The sequence below is a fragment of the Rhinopithecus bieti genome, unplaced genomic scaffold (assembly GCF_001698545.2).
Source record: "Rhinopithecus bieti isolate Rb0 unplaced genomic scaffold, ASM169854v2 scaffold_2654, whole genome shotgun sequence".
Taxonomy (NCBI): Eukaryota; Metazoa; Chordata; class Mammalia; order Primates; family Cercopithecidae; genus Rhinopithecus; species Rhinopithecus bieti.
The window spans coordinates 1,131,889-1,151,458 of record NW_016804048.1 but is presented as its reverse complement, the minus strand read 5'-3'; the positions used below and the strand labels follow the sequence as shown (position 1 = coordinate 1,151,458).

At 49.0% G+C, this 19,570-nt stretch overlaps 1 protein-coding gene across 2 annotated transcripts in view; it reads right to left on the bottom strand.

Annotated features, from left to right (window-relative positions):
- CRACR2A (calcium release activated channel regulator 2A) overlaps nt 1–19,570 on the bottom strand; it is a 78,915-nt gene that overhangs the window by 10,949 nt on the left and 48,396 nt on the right. For both annotated transcript variants that reach the window (XR_001883515.1, XM_017862819.1), the window contains exons 10-14: nt 18,976–19,082; nt 15,344–15,674; nt 10,797–10,929; nt 4,429–4,510; nt 4,240–4,354 (exon numbers count right to left, since the gene is read on the bottom strand). Coding sequence is in view for 1 of the 2 variants with exons in the window: in XM_017862819.1 (XP_017718308.1) it covers nt 4,240–4,354; nt 4,429–4,510; nt 10,797–10,929; nt 15,344–15,674; nt 18,976–19,082 (768 nt within the window). In the remaining variant the exon portion in view is untranslated. The remainder of the gene's footprint in view (nt 1–4,239; nt 4,355–4,428; nt 4,511–10,796; nt 10,930–15,343; nt 15,675–18,975; nt 19,083–19,570) is intronic.

The following is a 19,570-nucleotide window of genomic DNA, read 5'->3' as shown; positions in this document are numbered from 1 at the left end:
CTGCTGACAAGTGTGGGCGCCTCTGGGAAAGTCACTTCCTCTTTTTGGATCATAGTTTTTCTGGCTTATAAAACAAGAGGTTGCATTAGATTAATCTCCACGTTTTTTTCCAGCTCGGAAACACTGGTCCATTCGGCTTAACTCTGCCAATTCTATTTCACTTCTTCGACTTATACACCTAGCAGTCTAGTGCTATCAGAACGGCAAGAGGCTCTCAACAAAGTTCAGCATCCCAGGACTGCAGACACTGGGGGCCAGCAATCTGGCTCTGGGGGAAATACCAGCCCATACAGGCTCGTATAGGCTGGCATTCTAAATTCTATTTTCTCTACCCGACACAGGCCCCGGAGTCTTCTGATGTCCAGTTTGTCCCATGGCCACACATGGGGCCTTAGAGCCTGACTATTTTCTTTTCCAGATTGGAATGGTTAAACCAATTCTACCCAACTGAGATAAGAAATCGGGGGTGGGTTGGAAATGCCGAGTTGGCTGAAAGACTGCCTGCGGTGACTTCCCATAAGGCACTCAGGAGAATCGGCACAGAGTGCGTCTGGGCCCTGCTTGGGCCTCTTCTGCAGAAGGCCTGCAGGCAAGGTAAAGTTGCCTGGGCTGGGTGAAATAGCAGAACAAGGGCAAGGCCACAGCCTTCCCACCTCATCAAGCAGCACCGGCGCTCTCTTGCACCAAAGGATTTTGGTTCCCTCTGGGCTGGAAGGACTCTCCAGAATCTTCTCACCACACACATTCCTGCTCCGTCTTGGCCTCCCAGAGATAGTCAAATGCCATCATACACTGTAGAATTTGGGGGCCAGGAGGGGTCATTTGGTCTGCTTCCTCGTTGAATGGTTGGCCAAAGTTTCATGGCCAGGAAGTGACCAAGATGGGATAGTAAGAACTTCCTTTCAGGGAGCTCCACTACCTCCCCCGAGCATCTGTTCCCACCCCACACAACCTCTTCCAAGAGTACGTCTTTCCCATGCAGGCATGTACAGCCACTGAAGGCCTTTTTTCTTGTATGCTTTTCAAGTTGAGGGAGGAAGGGGGACTGTGAACAGCTGGCCACCATTCACTTATTAATAAGGCTTCAGAACCTTGAAGACTGTTATTAAAGCTCCCCCTCCACCCTCCCATCTCCGGGCGAGGGAGTTGGTAAAGTGCTTGGAGCTCTTTGGAAAAGTAAGGTGCTCCACAAATATAAGGTACTTATTATTTTCAGTTCCCCTCAGATCAAATTAGGTGTCAAGTTTTAATCTATCACCTGACACCTCTGATTGCTGGTTGCCAAGGCAGAATGACTTAGCTTTTCAAGAATCTAGAGCATAATTGCATTTCTGATGCCACCGTTCCACACCTTTGACACACACTCTGCCATTTGACACAGCCTCCTGCGCTTGTTTCTGAAACTCTGCGCTGCTGAACTGAACGCGTTTCCTGGTCTATCCTACTGAGTCCCAGAGTTCCTAGTGTGTGCTGGACATGCCGTAGAGGCTTAGTAAATTCTTGGTGAGGGGTCACAGGTGTCTTTGAAAATGATTGAGAGCTCTTCTACTCAAAGGGTCATCCCTGGACCACCAGCATCAGCCTCAACCGAGAACTTGCTAGAAACACAGAATTTCAGGCCCCAGCCCCGACTTGCTGAAGCAGAGACTGCATTTTAAGAAGGTCCCCAGGAGAGTCTCATATACGTTAGGGTTCAAGGAGCACTTGTTTAGGCCAGGAACAGTGGTGGCTGAGAATCAAAATTCCCTGGGGAACTGTTAGTTTTTTTTTTTTTTTTTTTGCAGGCCCTGAATCACTCTGGGAGAGAAGACCCTGGCCTCTGTTCCCTTTAAAAGCTCCACATGTGATCCTGATGTTCATCCAGGTTTAGAATAATCAATTAGAGCTTAAATGTATCTTCGGCTAATATCTAAAAAAAAGGAAAAACTCAAACTACAAATCATATAGAAAAGCCCTGTTTACACATAAACCATTCTGATTTAACTATGGATAGATTCCCCATCTGAGCCGGGCTTCCCGAGCCCACAGACATACCAAGGCTTCCCTGGGCCTCTTAGCAGCCACACGGTGCGGATGCATTCCAGCCCTGTCCCACAAAGGAACGTTTCTGGGGGATGACTAAACTCAGGCTTCAAGCTGTGATGATGGCCTTCTGAGATTTCTTCACCTCCACCACCAAACTATTCCATGTCTTCTTCTAGATCCCAGGCTCTGTGCCAGACAGGAGCCTTAGAAACGGCACCCCTTAATGGCAGCAGAGAGCACAGTTCCATAAATTTGTCACCGTCCATTCCCATTAATCCCAGACCACCTGGAGGCTTAGCCCTAGCACACACCACAATTTAGATATTGGGGGACAACTAAATGTCTATGGAAAGGACAGGTGACCCTGGAGAAGTTAGGGCTTCCCTTTCTTCACTTTTGAAGGAGATGGCTACACTAGACGGGAGATTTTCAAAGGGAATCCCTTTTGTCTAACAAAATTGTACTTGACCTCCAATATGCTGAAAAAGGCAAGGCAGCTCTGACAGAGATGGGGGACGAGGGACCCGGATCCATGACCACTAAATCTTCCCCTGCCACCCCTCTATCTCTGGGGAATGTCAGTCTGATTCCAGGACTCCAAGGAAGAAAGTCTGGAAACCCCTGGATTAGGTAATCCCTAACTTCTCTCCTGGTGCTTAACTTCTGTAAGGAAGATAAATCTGCTTAGTGCTGCCAACAACAAAAGTAAAAAAAGAAAAGAAGAGAAAAATCACGTCATAAACTCCAAAATTTAGAAAGGAATTACGGCCGGATTCACCCATACCATTTGCTTCCATTATTAGTTTGGTGTATAGGCAATCCACCAGCTACATTTCAAAACTTGCATTTTTCTCATTTATAAGTGTGTTAGGCATAGTAATTTTGAGAAATAATAGGTATTAGGCAAATTCTTGAGAAACCCTTGAATCTGGCTTCCATTCTGTTCCTTATTTTTTCTTGGTAATCAGAAGGATGCAGATTAACAAGAGAGAGATGGGTGACCTAGACAGGTGAAACTACAGAGAAACAGATTTGGGTGAAAGGGATCACGGATCTTAGAGCCGAAAGGGTCAAAGACATTGACAACTCCAAGATTCTGCCTTCAGAGCAATCTGGTATCCATTCATTCATCCAGTAGTTGTTGGCCTCATGCAAAGCATCCAGGTTATGGCAACGAAGATGCAACTTCTGTTCTTAGGTAGCATGGAGACACAGGCCGGTAAACAAGCGATTTGTAGCAGCGTGGTAAGTATGTGATGGTATATGCAGGGTATTATGGACTTGGAGCAGAGAGCTGAACATAAGCTTCATGAGGGCAGCAGCTTTGTCTCTTTTATTCACTGCTAGGACTCCCAGGCCCCAGAATAGTGCCTGCAGGTATTTTCAACAAATAAATGAACAAACCATGAATCCTGCTGGTGGGAGGGGTGGGACATCCTACTTGGCTGTTCTGTGAGGGAATCAGCCGAGGCCTGGTAAAGAGCAATTCGTAGCTTGTCCACACTGGCACTGGCCTTGAGAAGCCTGCATTGGAGTGGTGGAAAAACTTTAAAAAAGCATGTACAAAGTGACACATTGCAAGTAGGAATCATAAAAGTAGAGTCTCCCAGATAATTCAGAATGCAAAGATAACACAGTTGCTCTTGGGCCCTGCCAAGACCCTTGATTTTGAGGTGAGCCTGGAGCCCTCACATTCTGGATCAACCTCCTCTTGTGTGAAGAGCTGTGACAGAGGCCCCCAAACATTGCATGGTGTGGCTCCCGGGCAGGGCATAGCTGGGCCTACTGGAGCTGGAAAGACTCAGGGGGTGGGAAGAGGTGCTGGTGAGAATGAGGGAAGAATCTGGTTGTGCTCGAACACTGATTTCTCCAGGACCCTTCCTTGACACTCCACTATGTCCCCTCTCCCAATCCAGTCCCATTCACTCATGGCCCAGCAACGACACAGCTGCTGGCATAATCTGGATTTTCCGTGTCCCTCTCTCCACAAGGGTAGGGACTATGTCTGTCTTGTTCACTTCTGGGTCCTCAGTAACTAGCCTGGTACCGGGAACTTGGATGAACAGAGGAACAAACGACTGCATCAGTTTGTTCTGGAAAAGGCAAGTTCTGAATCAGATTTTGAAAATGCAGAGGCTCAGGTGGGAGATGGACAGAGAAGAAAAGAGAAACTACAATCAAGCCTAAATGCTCCTAGGAAGGTCGCCAGCTCACCTCCACGCTGCTCAGCCACCGCCGGACTGACAGGAACGACTGCTTGTCTGTGAGATCGTACATGACGATGACACCATCGGCCTTTCTGAAGAACTGCTGGGTGATGCACCGGTACCTGCCACAGAAGGGCCACGGGTCAGGCATGCATGACCTTCCCCCTGGAGCCCAGAACTTCAGGCAGCTCCTCACCTCTCCTGCCCAGCCGTGTCCCACAGCTGCAGGGCCACCTGAGAGTCGTCCACATTCACTGTCTTCACACGGTAGTCAATGCCTGCAGGGTGAAACGGGCCTGTCAGGGCTGCTCTGGGCCAGGGGCACCTCACTTCCAAATCAGGAAATGAGGCTTCCAATGTCTGAAGTCACATCAGGCCCAAGGTGACAACCCTCCCTGTGCAGCTCATGGGAGGCAAAATGGAGAAAAGAACAGAGCCCTGGACGGGGAGGCATGGGACTTCAGCTCTGGTCCTGTCTCTGCCACTTATTAGCCGTGGAACCTTGATCAAATCACTTAACCACTCTGAACTGCGGGCTCTTCACTGTAATACAAGCCATATGCTCTTTATTTCCCTCCCTCCCTCCCTCCCTCCCTCTTTTCCTTCCTTCCTTCCTTTCCCCTTCCTCCCTCCCTCTCCCCCAACTTTCTTTCTCTCGCTCTCTCTTTTTCTTTCTTTCTTTCTCTCTCTCTTTTTCTTTCTCCTTTCTTCTTTCTTCCTTTCTTCCTTCCTCCTTCCTCTTCCTTCCTCCTTCCTTCCTTCTATCCTTCCTTCCTTCTTTCTTTTCTTTCTCTTTCTTTCTTTCTTTCTTTTCTTTTCTTTCTTTCTTTCCTTTCTCTCTTTCTTTCTTTCCTTTCTCTTTCTTTCCTTCTTTCCTTTCTCTCTTTCTCTTTCCTTCTCTTTCTCTCTCTCTCTCTTTCTTTCTTTTCTTTCACCTAAAATCCTTTAAAAGCCCCTAGTAAAATCAAATGTCCTATGGGGATGGCCTCCATCAACCAATCCAAAGGTATGTGGAGGAAGAAGAAGGAGGGGAGAAGGAACAGGAGGAGGAGGGTAGGAACTGGCAGGTAGAGGAAAGGACAGAACAGAAGGGGTAAGAGAAAAAAATCACAGGCAACGTTCACCCTTGACATGGATTAGAGCTCCTAGTCCATGGGCTGTTCACAACCATCTCTCCAGGGGTGTGACCCTACCTGGGGTCCTCAACCCCAGAGAGAGGGGGCAAGGTCAGTGAAGTGCATTCTGCACCCCACAGCAGCTCTCAGAGGTCAGGACCTTAACACAGGCGTTTTGATACAGGTCTTCTCCACTCCTGCATCCTGTAAGAATATTCGCAAAGGCATAAAGAGGTTCAAAAGTACATCCCACCACCAGCACCATAAGTTCCAGATCTTAGAGCTTTAGGGTATCTCCCACAACCTTCAGAAAGGCCTCTGGAGGGCTCAGGAAGACAAAGAGCAACAGCAGCCTGGACAGATAGAGACAGAAGAGACCAAACAGATAACAAAGAGGCAGTAAATGGAAAAGGTCATCCCAGCCACTGCTCCTGGGCAAAGGCTAGTGCATTAAGGACTCATGAGTGAGGAGAGGTGGGAGGATCATCCACTTCCAGAATGTCAGGGGCAGCAGGGAGTCTGGAGGCCCTCTGCTTCACAGATGGGGGCCAGAGAGGAGTGCAATTGTCTGGGCTCAGAGTGATTTCTCCCATTAATAGAATGCTATTTCCAGTGTTTCTGTGTGCTGCCTCTCTACCTTCACAGAGTCCCCCTGTGACATCCATGTGAGTTATCTGCACACACATGTGCACACACGCATATGTACTCATGCACACACATTCACACACACACCGAGAGACGAAGCACGAGTCATGAGCAGTCGTGCCTTGCCCAAGCTGGTTGGTAGCGAGGTGAGCTGCAATCCCAGCTCTGAGGCTGACTGCCACTCCTGTAGCCAGACTCAGGGCACAGGACACGGGCAGCTTTGTTTCACCCAGAAGGCCCAGGGCTAAGTGCTCCCAGCAAAACAGATTACAGTGGCTGGAAGGTGAATCCAAGGGTGTGTTTTCTTCCTGGCTAGAAGTGGAGGGGCTTTCCTGGTCTGTGCTCTGGGAGACAGAAGGGGCTGCCTGCTTTCTGGTAACAACTGAAGGGAAAGGCATCCATGGTCATACAGCTTCAGGGCCAGATCCAAAACCACCCAGTGCTCCCCAAGGACAGAGCCCTCTGCCTGCTGGTAAGGCTCGCAGGTAGAGCGGCAGGGAGTTTGCTGGGGCAGCTGGGTCTTAGTTGCCCTCAGCTCCTGCTCCACCTCATGGGCTAGGTGCTTTGCTGGAGGACAGGCAGCTGTCTCTGGCAAGGAGTGATGGGCAAAAGAGTGTGCTGGAAAAATGTTCTATGCCGTGGTGAGCTTGGTGAGACTCCCTGCTGAACACGCGATGTGTTTCTCTCTGCAGCCTCAGACAGGCAGGCCGAGGAAGTAGAAAACAGGCTCTCGGGGCTGGGTGTGAGGGACACAAGGAGAAGACGAGGGGGTGGGGATGAAGAGGCAGCGTGTGCAAACATGAAGCCAGAGAACACAAGTCCAGCAGGATAGTAACACGGAGTAACTGGGGACCAGAGGGCCTGGATTAAACTGATTTAAAGACGACCACCAGTTCTGAAATCCCAGGAGTCAAGAGACCTGTGTTGTGCGTTCCTGTCTCAGCTCTGCCACTGACCATGGATGCAGCTCATTTTGGGGGGGTTCTCTCTCCTCATCGGTAGATGGCAGTGGGATGGACGTATGAAGGGATGAAGGGGCTAAGTTGGATGTTCACAGTGTTTAGGTGCGGCTGGAGCATTCAACTGTCACATCGAGGTGACCCTTGTTTGCAAACGAATTGCTTTCCGAAGGATGGCTCAAGTCAGGAGCCTCCTGGCACCTTGAAAGGTGCTGTGGAGATGGTGTGGGTTAGCGCTGGGCTGATGGTTGCCAGGAGGGTGACCTCAACCTTTCTCGAGGTGACAGCCCTGAGCTGTCATAAGGCAGGAGCAATGGGGAGCAGTGGCAGCAAGTTGCTCTGGAGAAATACCCTCGGGGGCTGCTGCAGGGATTTCTCTGTAGAGATGGGCAGTGGGACAGACACTGGACTGGTGGCCAAGAAAGGGCCGGGGCATTCTGCCAGAAACAGCTCTGGAAGAAACACCTTGGGTTCTGGCCTGTGACTTAATGCAGGCAGGTTGTGAACCAATGTGGTATAGTGGGAAGAATGCTAGACTTGGAGTCCTGGGTTCCAGGGAGTTTGGCTAACTCGAATGATCAGTCTGTCGTGGATCTCCATTTTCTCACTTCCAACATGAGAGGATGTAATTAGACCATTCCTATGGCTCCTTCCAGATCTAGCATTCTGCAAAAACCATCCGTGTTGTCTCCAGGATGCCTGCAGGGCTCAAGCACCTGCTCTTGAAGGAGCAGGCTGGGCCCTGGGTGGGGCAGGCAGGGTGCCCCAGTCACCAGTCGTCCTGTAGCAACTTGCATTTCACACAAGCCACTGGTCCAGTACAAAACATGCTCTTATGAGGGAGTGAGAGACCAGGAAGTTGGAGGACCCCTCGGAGGATGGAGGTGAGCTGGAAGAACAGCCAAAGCCCTGCCACTGGGCTGTAGCTGCTGCCCTTGACAGGAGATTGGATGGAGTCCTGTTCTGGGGGTGGGCAGTTTTGGCCCGAGAGGCTGTGACTCTGTGGCTGTTATATCTCTTTAAAGGGGGCAGCCTGCAGGTGGCTGGTGCGACATCTGCTTCCTGACATGTGTCCCAGAGCAGGGCCTGCAGTGTGGCAGGGAAACTAATTTGAGCTGCCGCTCAAGCATGTGTGGAGCGGTGTGATGAAGGGCATCCTGATTTGGAACCTTTGATTTTTTTTTTCCCCTTCCTAAACTGTGGGGTGTTTCCATAATTGGCCTCCTGGGAAGTGCAAATGAGTCTGATTTTCTATTTTTCAGGGCCTTCCATCTCAGGGCCACAAGTTGAAAATGTAAACAGACCCTGATTTTGTTGTCAGGAGAGGCAGGCCACATGCATACTGCTTGGGGGACATGGCTCTGAGGCCTGCGGGCTGGGCACCCTCTCCCTGCCTCCCCCAAGCCTGTGCCAGAGCCAAGACCGTAGGGCCTCCCCCATGGAACGCCCTCAGGGAGGGCAAGTTGACCTCCTGGGCGTTGTCTCCTGTGTTACCACACTCAGCACACTCCCAGCTGCCCCTCCCTCAAGACCAGACGTGACCAGGCTCTTCTGGGTTTGGTTTGCAGGCTCATGCTTCTTCCCATCTGGGTCCCAATTTTTGTTTTGGGATGCTCTCAGTCTCTGGGTGAAGTTGAGCAGAAGCAAAGGGATGGGAAGATATTCCAGGTGTGATAACAGTGTTAAGAAAAGGCCCAGCAGGAAGGACGGGACACCTGAAGCACACAGGCACAGACCCCTCTCTGGGAGAAATGTTAGAAGGGCCAGTTTAGGGTAAGAGAAAGAAAATGGAGTCTCCCCAGGCAGGACTCTGGGCTGCTCAAAGTTGGTCTTGTAGAACCAGCTTGTCACACAGCCAAAGGTCGAAGATGGTTGAGTCAGAGACCTAGGCTTGGAGGCAGTCTTAGGGTGCTAATATGATTTGGATTTGTGTTCCCACCAAGATTTCATATTCAATTATAATCCCCAATGTTGGAGGTGGGTCCTGGGGCAGGTGATTGGATCATGGGGGTGGATCCTTCGTGAATGGTTTAGCACCATCCCTTTTCCTCATGATAGAGTTCTCACAAGATCTGGTTGTTTAGAAGTTTGTAGCACCTCCCCTGTCCTCTATTCCTCCTGCTCTGGCCATGTAAGACGTGCCTGCTTTCCCTTTACCTTCCGCCATAACTATAAGTTTCCTGAGGCCTCCCCAGCCATGCTTCCTGTACAGCCTGCAGAACCATGAGCCAATTAAACCTCTTTTCTTTATAAATTACCAGTCTCAGGTATTTCTTTATAGCAGTGAAAAAACAGACATACAGGGACCCAGTGGCAACCTCTTATTTTTCAAATGAGAGAAAATGGAAGCCCTAAGAGGTATCACATCCTCTTGAGGTCACACAGCTTGTCAGTGGCAGGGCCCAGATGAGGACTCAGGACTTCTGATGTCTTACTGAACCTCCGAAGCCCCTCCTTCCTGCACCAACCTCTGTTCACCTCCAGAGGCAGACAAGCATCCTCACCTCTCATGGGGTGCCAAGTGCATACAACTCAATTGAGGGACACGATGGCATGGAATAGAAGGTAGTTGAGGGGGCCGGGCGTGGTGGCTCAAGCCTGTAATCCCAGCACTTTGGGAGGCTGAGACAGGTGGATCACGAGGTCAGGAGATCGAGACCATCCTGGCGAACACGGTGAAACCCCGTCTCTACTAAAAAGTACAAAAAACTAGCTGAGCGAGGTGGCGGGTGCCTGTAGTCCCAGCTGCTCGGGAGGCTGAGGCAGGAGAATGGTGTGAACCCAGGAGGCGGAGCTTGCAGTGAGCTGAGATCCGGCCACTGCACTCCAGCCTGGGCAACAGAGCGAGACTCTGTCTCAAAAAAAAAAAAAAAAAAAGAAGGTAGTTGAGGGGAAGATATCAGCACCAACCAACTGATGGGAATGTGAACAAGCCTCTAACCTCTCTGGACCTCAGTTTCCTGATCTGTCGACTGGGCTGAACAGTACCTGTCCGCTAGGGTTGTTGTGGAGATAGATGGAAAGGATGACTATAAAAGCTTCTGGTAAATATTCAGGTCATACAAATATATTTTCAAGTACAGCTGACTTATCAGCTCGGTGGAACAGGCATGCAATGTATTTGTTTTTTCTTAAGTGATTCACCTTTCTGTTGAGTGATTCAAGCTAAAAAGTCCGTATGCCCTTGGGTCTCACCACATATTCCAATGCAACCCTCAACTGTGGGTGAAGGGATTAAAGGCCTCTATTTAAATAAAATATCACCCAGAGTGGGAACACATTAAGCCATGATCATCCATTAATGGCTGAGCCTAATGAGCTTCCACATTAAAGTCCAGCTGTCACCCAGCAGGCTGGGGACTTAGGACAGATACAATGTGACGGGTAAAAGAAGCCTTCCAGGAGCGAGGCCAGGACGTAGCAGGCCCTCAGGAAGGCAGGGGGATGTGTGGCAGGATGTGGGTCTCGGGAGGAGTCCCAGGCAGTTCAGGGGGAGCAGAAAGACCCAGGGCCCTGCTGACAGTGGGGAGGAGTGGTCAAAGGGAGGGGCACTCATTGAAGCGGGGAAGGGGACCCAGATCGACCTTTACCAAATTTAGTTCCATAAACCCAGGGTTGGACTTACGAAGTACTCCGGGGTCCCATCACACACAGGATAAGCTTAGCAGCGTGAGGGGAGGTGGCTTCATCTTGCCCCTCCCAGCCTCTCTGTGCAGACGCAGCATCCCTATCGGCCAATCCCCATGGCCCTTCCCATGGGCCTCTAATGCCCCTCCCCGGACCCCTTCTCACAAAGTCCTTTCCCAGAGATGGGCCTGGGACCCACCTCAGGGAGGAGAACTCACCCACAGTGGCCGCCATGCCTGGGGAGAACCGGTCCTCACAGAACCTCCTCAGGAAGGACGTCTTCCCCACCGCGGAATTGCCGACGAACACAATCTTGAAGAGCCGGTCGGGGGCAGAGGGAGAGCTTTCCTCCTGCGGACGGCACACAGTCTGACCAACTGCAGGCAATGGTCCTGCCAGCCCCTGCCCCAGCCACCAGAGGCCCTTCACCCATCCCCACAGTGGCCCTCAGGGGGTGCAGACCGGCCTCCAGACCTGCACCAGGGAGGCTGCCACAGCCTCAGAATGCAGTGAGCACAGTTGGTCATGGGGTATGGAGGCTTTCTCCAGCATCCGCAAGAGGGAGGAGAAACAGCCACCCAAGTGACATTTGCTGTTCGCTTCCTGTGGCAGGGAGGCAGAGGCCGACCCTGGTTTCCGGTGGGGTGGAGGAGGCAGCACGTTCACGGATAAGGACAGCTCAGTGCTCCAAGTGTGACAGGGCACAGAGGAGGGGCCTTACCACCATGGCCTCCCAAAGTGCTGCTTTTACAGGTGTGAGCCGCCATGCCCAGCCCACAATTCCTTCAAGAGGAGGCAGGAATTTTTTCTGTAGGGAAGGACAAGGTGGGGCATTTGCATAGAGAAGGAGAGAAGGATGAAAGAAGGCTTATCCACATCATGGGGACAGAGACGTCCCAGGTTGGGACAGGGAGTTCCTTATTTCAGCCCTATCCTTGGCAGCCTGGACTAAATGGAGGATGCTCTTGCCTCTCTGAATATTGCTCTCCATCCATCTCATCAGCTCCCATCGAGGCACTGCCATCTTCCTTGTGTAACTGAGGCACGAGGGTCTCCACTCAGGAAGCTGGGAAATGCTAGGCTGCTGGCCAAAGCTTCCCAGAGTCAGTCAGTCACTGCTGCTCTGTCTCTTGGACCCAGCAGAGGGAAAGGGCTGGGACATGAAAGCCCAGAGGGGAGTGAACTTGACCTAGGACAAAAAGCAAGTAGGAGGTAGAGTAAGGAGCCACCTTCCAGCACAGCCTCCTTCTGAGGAATGATCATTCATTCCAGGGAGCTGCCACTCAACCGCAGGCATCGTGCCTTCAGGCCCAGCTCAGTGTGGCCTGATCACATGGGGAGGCTCTTTTGAATCTATTCAAAAGTGAATTTGGGGGAATTCGCTCCTCTCATTGAGCAAACACTATAATGTAGTGGCAGTTGTATTAGCAGTACTTGAGTTTCAGATAAAAAGCCATTCACTGCCTTTTGGAGAGAAATCAATTCCATGCAGTATTTAGGAGAGAATTCAAGGTCAACTACAAAAATTTAAACTAAAAGTTTAAAAAAAAAAAAAAACCAACCTGCACTCAAAAACTATACCTCCTGCCTCATTTTCTTTATTCATGCAATGCACAAGAGCACCAATTCTCTGCTGGTCCCTGTACTTTTAATTGTTATTTGTTTGAGACTAAAACTCAGTGTATCAATCTAATACACCCAAGCACAGTACAGGGCAGGGAAGGTGAAACCCAGGATGGCAGGAGACGGTCCTGGTGGGAGAGGTGTTGCCTGATCCTTACCCCTGTGGTCACTGCCCCTCCTCAGGCAGAGCACTTTTATTTTGCCCAGAGACACATCAACGGCTCAGCATCAGGCAGGACTCACCTCACAGGGGCAGCAAACACTCAGGTATGTTCATGCACTTAACCCACTGTCCCCTCTGGGGGACAGGCCACCTGCCACAGGAAAATAAGATGGCTGGATTGTGGGGAGGGGCTGGAGAAGCAGTACCTGGCTGGTAAGTCAGAAGATCTCTTCTCACTCTCCTTCCTTTCATGTTTTATAATTTAAAAAATAAGCCTTTAAAAAATAAAATTATGCTAATGTTTCCAATTAGGAAATGCACAAAAGTAGAGGGGAAATTAATTCTTCCTAATCTACCCTACCACCCTGAAATGGTCACTATTCATATCTTTTTATTTTTTAAGAGACTGGATCGCATTCTGTTGCCCAGGCTGGAGGGCAGTGGTACAATCACAGCTCACTGCAGCCTTGAACTCCTGGGCTCAGAACTCCTCCTGCCTCAGCCCCTGGAGCAGCTAGGACTACAGGTATGCATCAACACATCTGGCTAATTTTCTTACTTTTTGTAAAGACCGGGTCTTGCTATGTTGCTTAGGCTGGTCTTGAACTCCTGGCCTCAGGCTGTCCCCCCACCATGGCCTCCCAAAGTGCTGCTCTTACAGATGTGAGCCACCTTGCCCAGTCCACAATTCACATCTTGATGCATTCCTTTCAGCTTTTTAAAATATCATCTTTGTTTTATTTACAGAAATTTGAGATACATATAATTTTATCCTACTTTATCATATCTTATTAACTTAGAGTTTTTTTAGTCACTAAAGATTTTCGAAAATATTTTTAACAGCTGTATAATATTCTAGTGAATTAATATACTATGCCTTATGTCCCTATTATTGGACATTTTTCTTTCAACCGTTTGCTATTATAAATAAATCTTGCATTCTTGAGTTCAATCTTTGTCTGATTTTGGTTATTTCCTTACGAAGAATTCCCAGCAGTAGAAGTGCCGGTTCAAAGGATATGGTATTTTTCAGTTTTTGGTTCATATTACCAAATGGTTGTCCAGAAGGGTTGTACCAGTTTACACCTCCCCGGCCTTGTATGGGAGGGCCTGCCTTGCAATAGCCTTCAAACGAGCATACCTTCCCTGCTGGAGCTGTGGTATGGCTGCTAGTAAATCACACTTCCTCCCTGCTGCAGTTCTGCCCCCAGCACGACGGCAGCAGGACCTCGTGGAGCGGGCACAGAAGTGAGAGAGCTCGGTGAGGGGGCTGGGCTCCCCATCACTGTGGGCCTGGCCCTCCCCTCTGAGCTCCAACTTTCCCATCTGTCAATGGGGAGAAAAAATTTCTGACCTGACTCATCAGAGAGCGGTGAGGATAAAATGACACAGCAGATGTTTGAGCAGATGCTTGAGCCTTTTTCTTCATCCCCAGCTCCTAGTGACCTCATGACACTTCTTTCACATTTTAGGGGGACATCTTGGAGTTATGTAAGACCCCATTTGTACCCACTGCCAGCAAGTGTAGGTCTGTGCATTGAAGGGGATGTGGAAGGGCATGCAGGAGGGAGGGGGACCCCACATTGGTGCCACCCAGCTCTCCACTCTCCCCTTGCACCAGGGCCCTTGAGGAGTGGTCTGCAGGCATGAGTCTTAATCCTGGCCTAAGAATGGTAACCTATGCCAGGAAGTCCATTAGGTAGCTCACACCCCAGTACAGCCACTGGGAAAAGTTCAAGGTGGCAAAGACTCAGTTCTCAATGGCTGCAGTGGCGGCGTGCAGGGAGGAACCTCTTTCAGACTGTTGTGCATCGTTCTAAAGCTGTTTCAGAAGGCTGAGTGCAGGATGAGGGCTCAAGGAGCCTATTCTGAGGCCTGAGTCCCAAACGAGGCAAAGAACATCTATCACCATGAGCCAGGGGAGCCACTTTTCATGTGATCTCCCTTTTCCTACAGAATTTAGCAGGAATGCCTGGTGGGAAGTACAGGGTCACACTGAAGAGAGGAGCAGGCAGGGAATGTCGGAATGAAAGTGTGATTAGCTGATTAAGAACCAAGAGAAAAATGATGGTATGCAAACTTTCTAAAGCAGGGCCTAGCTCTGCTAAGAGCAGTTACAAAGCATGCAACTTCAAAAGTATATGAAATTGCATGCTAGGAGCCTAGCATACAGTCTATCTTAAGTAGGCGCTCAATTAACGCTTTTGAATCTGAGTCGGAAGAGAGGGCACAGGGTCGGGAATGGGGCAAACAACTGTGGGATATGATGAGGTTTCTTTTCAAATAATCTGATCAATCTTTTATTCTTTAATTCATAGTACCCCCCTCCCCCGGCTTTTTTCTCCTTTTCTTTCTTCTTGCCTTTGTTAGATGCCCAGGCACACCACCGTACCAAGCGTTATCAGTACCAGCTCACACTCCTTTCCTTATTTGGAAAGAGGATGAACTTTCTGGCTCATTACAGACACCCCTTGCCCTTTGCCTCCATTTTCTTTTACGTGCCCACCCTATCTTTAAAAATCAAATGTTTAGCCAACCAGGATTGGTTTAGATTTTACGACCAGACCCCGGCCAATGGGGAAAGGGTACAGGGGCAGGACTTGCATCAGAAATAAACATGCACCTCACGCCCCTCTGTTCAGGTGCGCTCTCATGGCAACCGGCCAAGGAGGCACCCCTCTGCGCAGACGTAAAATTGCTTTGCTAAGAATCCTTTGTTCGAGTGCTCAATTTCCTTAGGATTTTGAGAGTTATTCCAAACACAACAGAGGTTTAAGGAGAATTTATCCGGACCCCTGGGTCTCCCCGCATGACATTCAGCTAAACGGGGGAAAGTGGTATTTGGAGGACACGGATGTGGTGAATCACGGGACCTGCAGCATCTGACCTCCTGAGCTGCCTCTCCGGGCGCTTGGCCTCAAATGCAAGAGATGGATCATAGAGGCGATGTCCATGAACCAAAGCAGGATGAGCCCTTACCTTACACAGGGCTTCTTTTCCAACAGGCTGCCCTCGGGGGGATGTGGGGGTGAGTTTCAAGGGTGGGGCCTCCTGGATTTGTCCCTGTACCCCCTGGTCAGAGACCTCTTCCTCTTCTGGGCATTCGCTCAGGGGTTGCTCAAAGCCGCCATCCAGGAGCTGGGGCAGGGGGTCTTCTTCAATGGAGATGATTCTGCGGAGAGGCCGGGGGTAGGGACCCCCAGGCCCCGGCTCCCCGGCTCCTGGCTCCTCTTCTGTTAGGGGATATCCACTCAGGCCCAGGGAGCTTCTCCTTGGGATGCCAAACACCTCCTCTTCCTCCTCTGACTGGCTATTGGGGCGGGGAAGAGAGAAGAGTTGGGAGGATTTCACAAAATATTTCAACACGGGCTGCATGACGGCTTTTGTGACAAACAGATAACCAGGGAGCATCACACCTTTGGAGAAGAGCACTCTGGGAAAGGGAAGAACAAACCAGCCAGCATTCTGCAGCTCATTCACTCAACACGCTTACACTAAGTGCCTGCTGCCACTGCTGAGGCAGATGATGACACAGATGATGATGATGATGATGACGACCAAGCATTAAGTACAGATGCCATTTACAGATGGACATAATTCCTGTCCTCATGGAATACTTGATTTAGTGGGGGACTAAAGCAATAATGACACAAATAAATACATCATTTACAAATTGTGAGACTGCTATGAAGGAGAAGGAAAGGTTGTAAAGAAAGAAGTCTCAGACTCAGATACGAAGCACCCTGATTAACATTAGCAGGTGGCCTTGGCTCTGCTCCCAGCGCCAGCCCTTACTAACTGTGTGTCCTTGGGCAAGACACTCCAACTCTTCAGGCCTTGCTGTAAAATGTGGCCCATCTGCTCTGTCTATTCACAAATAAGACAATACATAAAAACAGACACGTCTGCAAAACATCCTCAGCAGTGTGAGGGGTGCTGTTGCTTTGGGAGGGCCCCCCACCTCCAGATATAGCAGGTCTGCTGGTTCACAGGCAGCTGCCCCCTGGACAGGAGGCTTTGGGTCAGAAGAAAACCAGGCAGAGCATCTCCATCCACCTCTCCTTCCTCTCCCTTTCTCTTCCTCTTTCTGTATCCCTGGAAGTCAGAATCAGGAGTAAATGGTCTCAGAGGCCTAAGCACACACTTGCTTCTAGAAGCATTTGAGCACTAAGGGCAAGGAGAAGCTGTAGGCAGTGCAGGGAATGAGGGAACTGGATATGGGGGTCAATGCAGAGTCTGTACTTTCAAAGGTTTTGAGAGCAAAGGCCTCACAGAAATTGTCTTAAAGGAAGTTTGACAGCGAGGACCTTAAGTCCAGAATTGAAACACACACAGACACACACACACACGCACACGCACACACACACACGCACACACACATGCACGCAGACTAGAAAAGAAGATGGAATGGGGATGAAGCAATGGGGTGACAGGGCCAAAGGAGAAAGGAACTAAATGAACAACACAGAATATGCAGAACAGAGAAATATATTTTCTTTTGCTCCCTGATTTAAAATATGTATTACTCTTAAAGATCAACAGTAGAAAAAAAAAAAAAGCAGGTATCACCATCCTGATATTAACTGCGATTTTGAAAGACAGATTACGATATAGTGCTTGCTTGCGGAAAGGGTGAATTAGTGTGTATTCCCTGATATAAAAATAAAGGATTTGCAGCAATTAAAGCACCTTTCCCTTGCCTTATAAAAACAGTTTTAAAAAAGCCAAATGTCTTCTTTCCAGCAAACTTCCTACATATTGTATCAAGCTTATAAAGTGCTTATTTGTTTTAGAACACAATTGGTATTCCCATCTACTATTACTCTGCTTATACACACCAAAGTGAATATTTGTGTGTACACATGAGCAACTATGCACACACAGCATGTTTTTTCAAAGGCTTTGCAACCAGAAAAGAAATAGCCACTTAAATAGGCCTTAAAACAAAGCATTTATTGGAAAAAGCTTTTTATCTGGGAAATTCTCAAGCACTACTGCCATTCTGTAATACCTGCATCATGGCATGACTGAGTTCATTTTTGGTTTTACCACCAAGTGCTCTCTGCCATTAGTAGGGACAGCAGCTATTTTTGGCAAAGTCTGCATTAGAATTCGGGGCTCACAATTTGTCACTTACTTGATTATTGTCTGCTTCTACCACTCAACCAGAAATTCAATGACACAGAGGTAGGTCCATTTTGCTCACTACTGTATATCCAGCAAATAGCACAGCACCTCACACACAGTAGACACTCAATAAATATGTATTAAGTGAGCATTTAATAACGGAGATTAATGGTAAGACCCACCATGTCTAATTTATTTTTGGAGGCTTTACAGAACTCAAAAGAGTGTCTGGAACACAGTAGGTAATCAGTAAATGTCTGTTCAATCAATCAGCCGATCCATTCCATTCTGAGGAACCAAAGGGCCAATCACTATTGCAGAAATTGGGCTCCCAAATTGTATCTCATTATTCAGCTATTTAGAACAAGAATTCATGATGATCAGGCCCAAAGGTTTGACTGATGAGCTGATTTACATCTCCAGAGTCACTTCCCCTTTGCATATCTTTTCATTTCATGCTTGCAGTCTTCAAGGTCTCTCTGGGTCTGATACTGAAGGGCCAGGTGCCTCTATCTCTCTGTGGCCACCTCTGTGGACACAGCACACGCCAAAATGAAGAGCGGGCAGGGGACTGGTTTGTCTCTGAATGAACAACGAGCCAACCCTTAGGGACTCAAGCTCAATCATGTGCTGCCCAAGAGCAACAAACGCGTTAGTTTGAGTTAATTAATTATAAGTCATTGAAACGATCTGTCAAGCACAGGCCCCAGTCTTGTCTGTGAAAGGAGTTAACTATTGGAGATTCTATTCGACACTTTAATTAACCTTCATAGCCAATATAGTCATGTTCCTAAAAACCCAAGTGCATTGGCCGGGCACGGTGGCTCACGCCTGTAATCCTAGCACTTTGGAAGGCCCAGGTGGGCAGAGCGCGAGGTCAGGAGTTCAAGACCAGTCCTGGCCAACATGGAGAAACCCTGTCTTTACTAAAAATACAAAAATTAGATAGGCGTGGTGGCGCACCTCTGTAATCCCAGCTATTTGGGAGGCTGAGGCAGGAGGATCGCTTGAACCTGCGAGGCAGAGGTTGCAGCGAGCCGAGATCGTGCCACTGCATTCTGGCCTGGGCAACAAAGCAAGACTCTGTCTCAAACAACAACAACAGCAACAACAATAAAAACCCCAAAACCGAGTGCATCCATTCTGCTCAGCAGACAACAGTGTTACCCAGCTACACACTCCATCTCTCTCTCCCTTGACCCCTCTCTTCTGCTGCTATGCAGTCCCACTCTGCAGACACACAATAGGGTAGGGCAGCCTCAGAAGACAATGGTCTGTCCTGGGGGGTTTGCTCTGCACATCCCCCCTCTGGCTTGGATGTCAGAACAGGGAGGGGAATGTGTTCCAAGATTTGAAGGGAGTGAGTGCAGCTGACCTCAGTTTCCTCACCTTTCAAGGGGTCAGCAGGCACTGAGTGTGGGCCCAGAGCCAGCTCCCAATAAGCCCGACATTAATGAAGGGATGAGCAAGTGGAGATGACTTACCTCCTAAGAATCCCTCTGCCGTCCACATATTTGCCTATCACGGAGCCAGATCTCTTTTTCCAGCTTGCCCTGGAAGCGGCTGTGTTTGCCTTGGCTGCCTTATTTTTCTGTAGAAACACAAAATGCCCTTAGATCCATGCCTATTTGCCCCGATGTTTGAACAGAAAAGGGGTCATGGTTCCTATCTCATAGACTAGGCTCTACACAAAACTCTGAAGGAAGTAAGCAGTGTTCTGGTCACCCCATTAGCATTTACTCACTCTTCCCTTTTGCCATCATCCCTTACCAGAATCTCTCCATCTCCTTTCCAGTTACCTCATCAAATGAAAAAATACACAGTTTATAGCCTGGGGTCCATCCTGTTATTCACAGGAGCACTGATCATTTGTAAAAGGAAAAAGAAGAAGAGATAAGTGTTTAATGCATATTTTCTATACATATTTCTAATGCACATAGAAAATACGCATTGAACATTTATCTCTTCTGAAAAAATACATCTATATTTTTGAAAGAGGGTCTTGCTCTGTCTCCCAGGTCAGAGTGCAATGGCATGATCACAGCACACTGCAGCCTCAAACTCCTGCACTCAAGCAAT